Source organism: Aegilops tauschii, chromosome 2 (assembly GCF_002575655.3).
Source record: "Aegilops tauschii subsp. strangulata cultivar AL8/78 chromosome 2, Aet v6.0, whole genome shotgun sequence".
Lineage (NCBI taxonomy): Eukaryota > Viridiplantae > Streptophyta > Magnoliopsida > Poales > Poaceae > Aegilops > Aegilops tauschii.
The window spans coordinates 644,145,370-644,155,235 of record NC_053036.3 but is presented as its reverse complement, the minus strand read 5'-3'; the positions used below and the strand labels follow the sequence as shown (position 1 = coordinate 644,155,235).

General features: G+C 39.3%; 1 protein-coding gene across 8 annotated transcripts; it reads left to right on the top strand.

Annotated features, from left to right (window-relative positions):
• Positions 1-2,270: 2,270 nt before the first annotated feature.
• Positions 2,271-8,535, top strand: LOC109758746 (uncharacterized). 8 transcript variants are annotated; one of them, XR_012203644.1, is made up of 13 exons: positions 2,271-2,318; positions 2,405-2,474; positions 3,070-3,128; positions 3,520-3,647; positions 4,366-4,493; positions 5,902-6,710; positions 6,833-6,870; positions 6,956-7,116; positions 7,257-7,335; positions 7,421-7,603; positions 7,691-7,830; positions 7,918-7,998; positions 8,269-8,535. XR_012203644.1 is itself a non-coding variant. In XM_020317613.3 (6 exons), the coding sequence occupies exons 2-6, from the start codon at positions 2,458-2,460 to the stop codon at positions 5,550-5,552; spliced, it is 306 nt and encodes a 101-aa protein (XP_020173202.1). In that variant the 5' UTR covers positions 2,272-2,318; positions 2,405-2,457; the 3' UTR covers positions 5,553-5,839. The 8 variants fall into 8 exon arrangements, 3 of the variants coding, with proteins under 3 accessions (XP_020173202.1, XP_040256147.1, XP_020173201.1); XR_012203643.1 differs by having other exon boundaries at positions 2,272-2,318; positions 3,579-3,647; XR_005769534.3 differs by lacking the exons at positions 7,257-7,335; positions 7,421-7,603 and having other exon boundaries at positions 3,579-3,647.
• Positions 8,536-9,866: the final 1,331 nt, after the last annotated feature.

Below are 9,866 nucleotides of genomic sequence, written 5' to 3'. Positions count from 1 at the left end.
AATGGCCGGATGTATGAGGCGGGTTTGAAATGGCCGGATGTAGATAAAAAAATACTTGTTTTAGAGTTTTTTTGTTGATGGGGGAGGGGGTTATTTGAGGCAAATCCTATTTAGCGCTTAAGCGCCCGTTCGCAAACGGGCGCCTGCAGGGCACACCCGTCGCTGGCGAGCTGGGCTGGCCCATATATGTTCTGCTTACTTTTCGTAAAAACAGTTCAAAAAATGTGGTTCCATATATGTTCTGTTTACTTTTTGTAAAAACAGTTCAAAAAATGTGGTTCGTCGACACGGAGTCGAACTCGGGATAGAGACTAACCACTACGCCGATAATGAACTAGTGATTTGCATCTTGTTTCGCTTTATTTGTTCTACTATTCATTCATGGGAATCCTCCCGGTTTTGGGAAGCCTCCAGAAGCTTCCCAAACCGGTTTTTTTCCCGGTTCGTGGTCATTTTGGGGGCGGTTTTTATTTTGGTTTCCTTTTTGTTCTTTTTTTTAAATTCGTTTTTAAAGTTGATGTTTTACCATTTTTGTGTTTTTATAAAAATAGATTATTGTTTCAAACTTAACTTTTTTTTCAAAATTGATGAACTTATTTCAAATTGGATGAAGTTTTTCCTGATTCGTTGAACTTTTTTTCCAATTCGATGAATTTTTTCAATTTTGATGAACTTTAATATCAAATTCGATGAACTTTTTTCGAGTTTTGACGAACTTTTTTCACAATCGATGAACTTTTTTTAAATGTGATGAATTTTTTTCAAATTCAATGAACTTTTTTTCAAATGTGTGAACTTTTATAAAATCCGATGAACTTTTTTTTTCAAATTTCATCAAATTTGTAAAAAGTTCATCGATTTGAAAAGAGTTCACGAATTTGAAAAAAAGTCGTATAAGGAAAAAACGAAAAAGGAAAGCGGAAACTAGAAAAGAAGGAAAATGTTGTGACCAAGCAGATAACATGAGACGGCAGTTTGGTGGTTCGAGTCTGTTCGCGCACACCTTTTTTTTCTTTTATATTTTCCTATATGCGAGCGCCCTGTTTTGGGCCGGCCCAATAGTGCGGCAGCATGGGCGCGGGAACCCCTAGCTGGCGCTGAAGGCGCTGACTAGGCGCTCCCGTTATTTGACGCCAGTGGCCACATCTGAGGGGAAAACCTATACTTTTGTCCATGAGCAATTTACTTTTCTCCATGAGTAATACGAACAAACCTCCTGGACTAGGGGCCGATGGCCTAGGTTGGTCTTGCTCCGCCACTGCACCTATATTGACTTTTAAAACAAATGCACGCTGTCACATGTCACAATCACCCATTTGGTGTCGTGGCTAGCATGGCCGTAACCCGAAAGTGACCGGTATAGCGCGCGTTCGATTTTGTTGCGCTATACATGGCCCGGCCCAGTCAGGGCACTCTTGCTAGTGTTGCATGCTCAATTGGGCCTATCGTGCGTGCAACCCAATAAGCACCCCTCGACCAACTGGCTTGATCGCTCCAATATCCCTCGCTCACTTGTCCCTTTGACTGTTTTTTTGCCGGTCCCTTGACTCTTAATCGTTTATCGTTTAAATTTTCAAAAACTTCAAAAAAGTGCACAAAATTAAATTAATACAATTTTTATGAATTTTAAAAATCATAAATCTGAAAAATAATGTTCATGAATTTAAGAAAATTCATAAATTTGAAACAAATTATGAATTTGAATTTTTTTAAAAATTCATGGGTTAAAAAAAGTTCACAAATTATTGAAAAGTTTGCGAGTTTGGAATTTTTTCCATGAATTAACTAAAGGTTCATGAATTTTTTTAAAAAGTTTGTGAATTATGAGAATAATATAAAAAAGAAAACGAAAATTTACAAAAAGGAAAAAACCTGATCCGGAAAAATCAAAAAATGAAGAAGAAAAACCTATCATGAAAGCTTCTCGAAACCAAGAGAGCTTCCTGTTTGGTGGGCCCAATGTGATTGAAGGGTGTGCACCATGTACAATGTTAAATAGGGAATAGATAGTGTCTAAAACAAATAGGGAATATATTTGCAGAGCAGCGATTCAGAGCCCACGCTGTAGAAAAAAAATCAAAACAAATACTAGAAAGTTTTAAAAAATTCCAAATTGTTTTCCGTCATAGATAATTTGGTGTGTGTGGTCTGCTCCAATTTCCAGATCATTTAGACTTTTGAGTAGGTCTCAGAAAAAAAGACAAATTTGAGGTCCAACTAATGTTCTTGTCTTGCCCTGCAAATATATACATGATTCAGTCTATTTTCAGAAATTAGGATTTCTATTTTCTGCACTTATTCTATAAATTCAGTATCAGGTTAGTGCCTCTGTTTAGTGATTATATAGAACTACCTTTTGAACTTGCAGAAACTGAATGCATATAAGAATCGAGGACCTTTACAGTTGATGCATGATGATGATCATCCACCGAGCAGCACATCATCTTGGAAAAGCAGATGCGAATTTCTGCTAGGTATGCTTCGGTTGTCCCTCCCATCAACTCTCTCAACTCCCAAACCATTAACCCCGTCCTGGTTGTTCCTATATTTTCTTTTTGTTTTGTTTTTACCAATGCACTTTTCTTGGCATGTTTTAGTGTGTTCCTTCCTACGGCCAGCTCGACCATTTGCTCTGCAGGGAGCTTTTTAGCTCAGAAGGAGCAAATAATTTGAGAATGCATTGGTCTTTTCTGCAATCTGTTGTACAGGGGGATCTTTCATGTTTTTCTGCAGTTCTTTCTTCTCTTTGGCAATTCATTTGGATTGTGTCTCTCTCATGCTTGCGCATATTAGTTGTATGGTTGACTTTTTTTAGTAGCAGGGAGTAACTAAGTAGTTCACAAGCCAAGCATTTGTAAACTTTGATCATTTATTTGTGGAGAGTATATTTCTTTTTTTGTTCACCGTTTAGATATACATTTTTTGCTTGGCCTGCTGTATTTTCTTGAAGTAAACACTTTATTAGCTCTTTTACAGTTAAAAATGCATGCTTGCAAGTTGCAATATATAGCTGCTAATCTGATGCTCCAATCTTTAATTTGCTAATCTGATATTCAACTTTACTTTCAGGGATAAGCTGGTCAATGCAGGAAAATCTAAAAGAAAGCGACTAAAATCAACATTTGAAGGTACATCCTGTATTACGTTACTGCAGAAATTAATATTGTGGTCTGTTATTGGGAATCATGAGTTTCCTGATAATGAGACCCATTAGTAAGGGTTTGTTCAGAAGGCACTGCCTATATAAATGTGATGTACTGATGTTTTGATCGATTGTCTCTTCACCTATCTGGATTACTTAGCTCGAGCAATTTACAGAATCTTATACTTTAATAAGTACAACATTATTAATTTTTGGAGTAGTAGAGTAGTCATATATAGGTATATAAAGTTAGTCATGATCAGATTCCTATATGTTATGTAGGTTCGGCATATCCTAAATAGTAGAGCATAAATTCGGTGCCATGAAATATTAATTTGAGAAAATTTAATTTACCATTTCTTTCATATGAACTTAAGGAGAAGGCGCTTATTTCACCGGCTAAGGTTTCTGTTGGTTACTTCTTTTCGTCCTTCAGTTCATCGAAAAATGAAGAGGATCATGCCTTTCTGTTGGAATTGCTTTTCTGGTTTAAGCAATCATTCAGGTTATTGAAACACTCTCATGCCTCTTTTGTTCAGTCATTACTAATGATGAGTGTCGTGTGTCTGATATGGTTTCATGAGAGTAATTACCAGTAGTGAGAGGGTTCAGATTAGGGATTACGAATATGAAGTAGATGCCTTATATATAGATGCCTAACGATTGAAAAACTAATACTTATCTCTAATCATCCTTACATGCATGCGAACTATCTCTCTTTTCAGACCCTCTCTCTGTTACACATTTGCATTAAAATAAAAAGTAAAAGGGAAAACTTACTTTGGGTTCATATGGTGCAGACCAACAACAAGATGATTGTTAATGAAAGGTTTGAGTGTAGGCATACTCAAATCAAGGTCTAATTGTTTGGATGACTACTTTTCAGGTCTATGCCTTTAAGTAAAACTATGCATTTAATTATTGTTCTGTTGTGTTATTGATTTAACCGTTTTTATGTCAGCCAATTAGTTCTGAAGGATCCCACATCAGCTAATTTAGATCATGCTACTTTCGACCAAAAATTGCTTTCAGTGAGGCATGCCCTGAAGATGATACAATATCATTCCTCTTGGTGCCCGTGCTAATATAACTCTTATTTTCAAAAAAACTTTGTATTTGGGAGCAGGATATTAGGTAGAAAAAAAACAATTTCTGGCGAGTTCTTTGTTGGTCTGCTCCACCTCCCTTGGCGCTTGACCTAGCAGATGTGTGTGCGTGTGCAGATCACCCATGCCTCCACTACGCCACCTGCTGTTGGATGGCACTGGCCGTCCAAGCATGTGGAACTGGAAGGACTGTCCGTCATGGCGGCACAGCTCATCTCAGAGGAGAAAAGACCAAGGTCCTGCAGGTAACATCCCATCAACTACCTGTCTACTAAATAGAAAGCTTCCATCTTGATGTAATTTTCTGGAGGTTAATCCTACTTGCTCGTTTGATAAACCTTGTCATATGCTTCATGTGAGGTTTCTTGTATTGGTAGCAGGCAATGAGTTACTATATATGATATCATATTCCAAATACAATTATTGAACTCATCAGTTCAGCAGATCCTACATAAAAGGTGAAGTGAACAAACAGCATGCATTTGCTTTGGTTTATGGTTTTTTACAGCATCACTGAGTTTGCCAAAAGAAATTTGCCCAAAACAAACATCACGACACTCTGTTTTAGCCTAAACAGAAGTGGCTTTAGTTTATGACATCTCTGAATTTTGAGAATAGTAGGACAGGATCTGCAATTGCACTTTGCAAGTTTTACTGATTTCTTGTGCAAGATCCTAAAACAGTTTACCATTTGATCCCTAGATTTTCTTATATTGTTGAAGTTTCTATAAATATACAATATGTTTGGGGTTTATCTGTGTGCCTAGCATTGTGCAACAGTTATATTTTTCTTCAAGGACGGTGAAAGAGCTATAACTTATACCGATCTCCGATTCAAGTTCTTTTTTTGTATGGAGGGCACTGTAACTATCTCATGGTCAGAACATTCATCTTGTTAGTAATTTAGTCTATATTATTTAGTTTCAAAAGAAAATTTCTCTTCAGTGAGAAGTTTCCATTTCTCTTGAGTGAGAAATTTCCGGAGGGCGGCGGTGTTGAAGGGACCCGCGGGCGCTGGCCAAGATCCCGATCGATGGACGCGCCTGGTCGCTGGAGCCAGATCACGCGTCGGCTTGGGGACACCTCGGGGATGTCCACAACAGTGCGGGATGGGGACCGAGCGTCGGGGCATGTCGCGGGTTCCGGTTGAGGGCTTGATCATATAACTGAATTATTATTGCTTGCTTTCTGACATTGTGACATTGAACACTAGAGCTGAATTGACTCTCTTCACAAGATTCACTTTGATACAGCCATTTTCTTAATGACAGTCTTCATGTGAAGGTTTCAAGTACTACATATAGGAGGAGGCAGGAGTGGCTGCAATCTTGCTACGAAATGACACTTACGGAGCTTCTTTACCTAACATGGCCAAGAAGTCCGCAAAATCCAGTGAGCGTAGAGTATAGCCGGTTGGATACATATCTGCAGAGTGCATGTAGTGTGTGTGTCAGATATACAGTGGGAAAACACCACAATGCAAGTGTCAGATCCTGTTCTTGATGCAATTTTGCGACTCTATTCTGGACTGTAAGCAATTGGTTGAAGTTCAGCTGAAACTCAGATCAGTCTTGTGGCTCTTCTGTACCTATTTTCAACCGGTTTATTTTCGTCCCCTCTTTTTCCTATGGCAATTTGACACCGTCTGGACAGAGTGGCTTGTCTGCTTGAGCCCGCATACTACGACGGCCAACTTGCTCGGTGCACGCGTCGGTTGGTCCCAGGTCAGGCCCCTCTAGATCCCACTGGGAAGCTGCAGTACTGGATGGATGAGAACTACGCTTACAATTGCGAGCACTGCAAGGTATGCATGTGTCCCTCTTCCACGGATGTCAACATGTCGTTTTTTATAAGTTTTAGACACAGTCTGATCTATGTACTTTGTCCGTTTTTCCTTAGCAAACAATGCATTCTGCGATAATGAGCATAAGTCGAACTATTATTATAACATTGCAGTTTTGTTCGAGTCCAAGTTCCCGACCATCATCTCACATATAGTGTTCTCAGATTAGATCGATAATAATGCAACTTTATGCTAGAATGTGCAACAAAACTATCTTGTTTGTATCTGTTAACTGTTGAATCCCCAAGATGAATGCCCGTACAAGAAGCTTGTCAATCCTAAATTCTTTCTTAGTAAACATATTTGATCACATAGTTTTCTTTTTTTGTGAATTCCGAACATACTACTTGGAGGAAGGAGGGGGCGGCACAGAGAGGGTCCTCACACAGTCCAGTGATCGACCACGACGACGCGGCCGTGCGGTGGGTACCCACGGACGCCGCTCTGCCGGGTCGGAGGAGGAGTCCAGATCCGGCACCTCACCAAGGTCGGCGCTGCATGGTGAGTGCAACTGCCTTGAGAAACCCGGCCCGGCCATCTTCTCCCCCGAGTTGCTGCCACGGCGAACCCTATAGGCGCCTCTGCGCCCCAGTCAAGTCTCATGTGTGCGTTGATTTAGGTCAGCCTTCACGTCATATATATTTGACCTACATCAATTATCTTGTTGCTTATATCTACTATTCAAACAATATTATTTTAAAACTTCTTGATTTACTGTTAACTTAGTTTATTGGATGGCAGGAGGAGTGTACTGTTGAGATCAATGTCGGGATCCGCAAGTACTACTATTCAGAGTTCCCATGGACTTTTCGTTCAGGCAAATGATAGCCTTCTTAAAATTGCATTTTGTTGTTGGTGTTTTAGGTTTCTATTGCGTAGCATCAGATTAATATTGCCAAGCATGAGCTGGCGGGGCATATGGAAGATATCCCATGGGCCAGCAGCTGGAGCCTGGAAGTGGATGTTAATGCTCCATAGCAGAGAGTTTAGGTTTACAGCAAGCAGTGACTACCAAATTTTCCATGGTTAGTGTTGATTCCTAATGATCCGTGGTTTATAACATTGACGATAACATCTAGGCTATCTCAAATTTACCATCAGAATAGTGATCTTTGTGCATGATTGGTTTAAATTAATTTTTTCATCCCAGCTCTTCTGTTTACAGTAGGATATAAACGGAGATTGTCATGGAGATGGTTGCCATCAGTTCCATTTTGTTGCACATCACAAGCCTGCCATTTTAGGTTGATATATGTTTTCAATATCTTTACCTCTACTATTTCAAGAATGTGTGATGTGTCACTAGCTTATTCCATTCTTGCATTGTAGTACCTTGAGGTCTGACTCCTGCATGCAAATGGGGAGATGCATTCATGTGCTTGCTGTTGCATGCCAGTAGCTTCGTTCAGTTGCTTCAGTGGGATAAAGTTACTCGATGTGGATTTTGTTCTGTAAACGTTCAACAAATTTGCCAGCGAGTAGTTTGACACATACGAGCATGAGGTTCTTCTGGTAACAAGTTCTTGATACGTCGATAGGATAAGTTTTATAGAAATGAGATGATCTTCTTAAGGGAGGCATTTTTACATCTTTGCACAGGTGTACTTTTGCGGCTGTACTTTTGTTAATTGAAAGTGGAATTACCCCAATTGATAACCAAATTTTGTGCTCACTGCCGACATGGGGTTGACGATGACGTCCCAGAGCCCTTGCCTCTGCTTGATGCTGCGTCGAGCAAGGTCCACCCCTGCTACCAAATGCATTTGGACTCGCATATTTCTATCATAGAGGAGTAAACCTACAAATCTCATCTCATTCTTTCACAGATGAAGCCATCAGATACGTGTGGTGTGTAGAGTCCGTTCTAATCAATGGAAAGGAAGTGGAGGAAGGGAAATTGCCTACAGGTGATACTGATAACTTTAAAACCATTACTATGGTTACAAAATGCGGTAAATATTGCAGACAATGATAACTTTAAAAACATTACTATGATTACAAAATGCGTAAATATTGCAGATACTTCATTTTTCCTATTTGGTACAGTTAGATCCTTATTCGCTTACTTGTGATGTATTTCTGATTGTTTTGACGTGTTCATGAATTGCAAAATGGGGCTTCAAATGCATATCAAATCATGATTTCCAACATGATCGATTTTCATGTCTTTTTTGCAGAGTTATTTACATTTCAACCTGATCACAAGGCCATTAGAGATTGGACTATTCCACTCGGTCCGAACTACATTAGGTCAATTGTACATTTTATTTCAAGTTACGAAGAATATGAGCTGAGAACATATAGGAGCTCTATGTGGTTTAAATATTTTTAGACGAAGTTTGATGTACTTCTCATGAATATCTTCGTAAACAGAAATAATGGTAAACCATGCACTGCTACATTATGTTTCACCAGAATCACTCTTTATAATATCTTGTTGCTTTCATGTTGTGGATACTAATTATCTTCGGCATCTACTAAGGTAAAGCTAAATGTTTTACGAGTATATTTCCATCATGTTGAGTAATTATTTTGAAGATGATACTAATATGTTAATCGGCTACTTGGTGACCTTAATCGTCCCATTAACTAATTTATTGACCGGTATTGTGAAGAATTACTAACGGCAAAGGTACACCTTTGCCATGTGTTTTGGACAGTTCAAGTTTCCGTGCTTGTAATTGTGCCAATGGATGAACTGATTCATGAGACGTTGGTTCCAAGAACCCAAAAGTGTAAATCGGCCATGCTTTTATCTTCACATCGACCCGCGAAATTCTTATTGAATTAGAATACTTTACCGCGATTCAATAAGAGTAAAAATAGACCTGAAGCTAATGACCGATGTCCATATTTTTTTTGCAACTCATGTGAAAGTGCAACAGGAACATTATATTTCTCTTATTAAATAAATTGGCTTCTACAAATTCCATGTATGCATATTTGAAAGAAAATATTATTCTCACATTTTTAGTTCCAAGTTCACTACTGAAAATAATAGCCCTTGGAGAGGGAGAGAGAAGGAGGGGGGGGGGGGGGGGGGGGGGGTAGGCTTACAGTCATGAAATCGTAAAATGCAGCCACACTTTACTAATACAAGATGTGAAATTTACCGCATCTGCACCATTATGGGTTCGAATTTCAAAATGTTTGTGTGAGGGACACATGTGGCGAGTTTGGACTGGGGAGGTGGAGAGGTAAAAATAGTGAATGGAACAAGAGTGATTTCACGGGAAAAAGGAATAATCGACAATATCGGACTATGTGTGCCCCGGTTGCAATGCACATGCAATTAGCTATAGAAGATAAAACGAGAGAAGAAACTTTTTTTTTCTCTTCTCTAATGGACAAATAAATTTGTACCACGAACTAGGCATGCGCGTGTGAGGGCTGGAAGAGGAGACACATTGACATTTTTCAGGCTTTGGACGAACATTTCTATTCGTAGCTTTCTATTTTCGTGGCAACGCATGAGCATAACGCCATCGTGATAGAATCCTGGATGAAGAGTAGGTCCAGTATAGAACCATGAGGTACTAGCACTAAGATAGGAAGATAGTTGTCGCCCTTGTCCCTTGCTGCTGGCTTGCCACAGCTGCGGCAATCACTAGCTCACTTAGAACACGAGTTAGTGAATTTTGTGGTAAGTGTGAAGGTCGAGATTGAGCGGGATGGGGTTGATATTGGTTCGTTCAGTTACTGTTGTTTGAGCGGAATAATTTTCATACTATAGAAAATGTCGCAAAGTACATTTTATTAAAGATGACTTTGCCGT

What these genes read in the sequence shown, in the direction of transcription:
- LOC109758746 (XM_020317612.3), top strand. An exon ending in ACTAAAATCAACATTTGAAG is followed by an intron (nt 3,129 to 3,578) that starts GTACATCCTGTA and finishes TTCGTCCTTCAG; the next exon opens with TTCATCGAAAAATGAAGAGG. An exon ending in AAAAGACCAAGGTCCTGCAG is followed by an intron (nt 4,494 to 5,532) that starts GTAACATCCCAT and finishes CTTCATGTGAAG; the next exon opens with GTTTCAAGTACTACATATAG.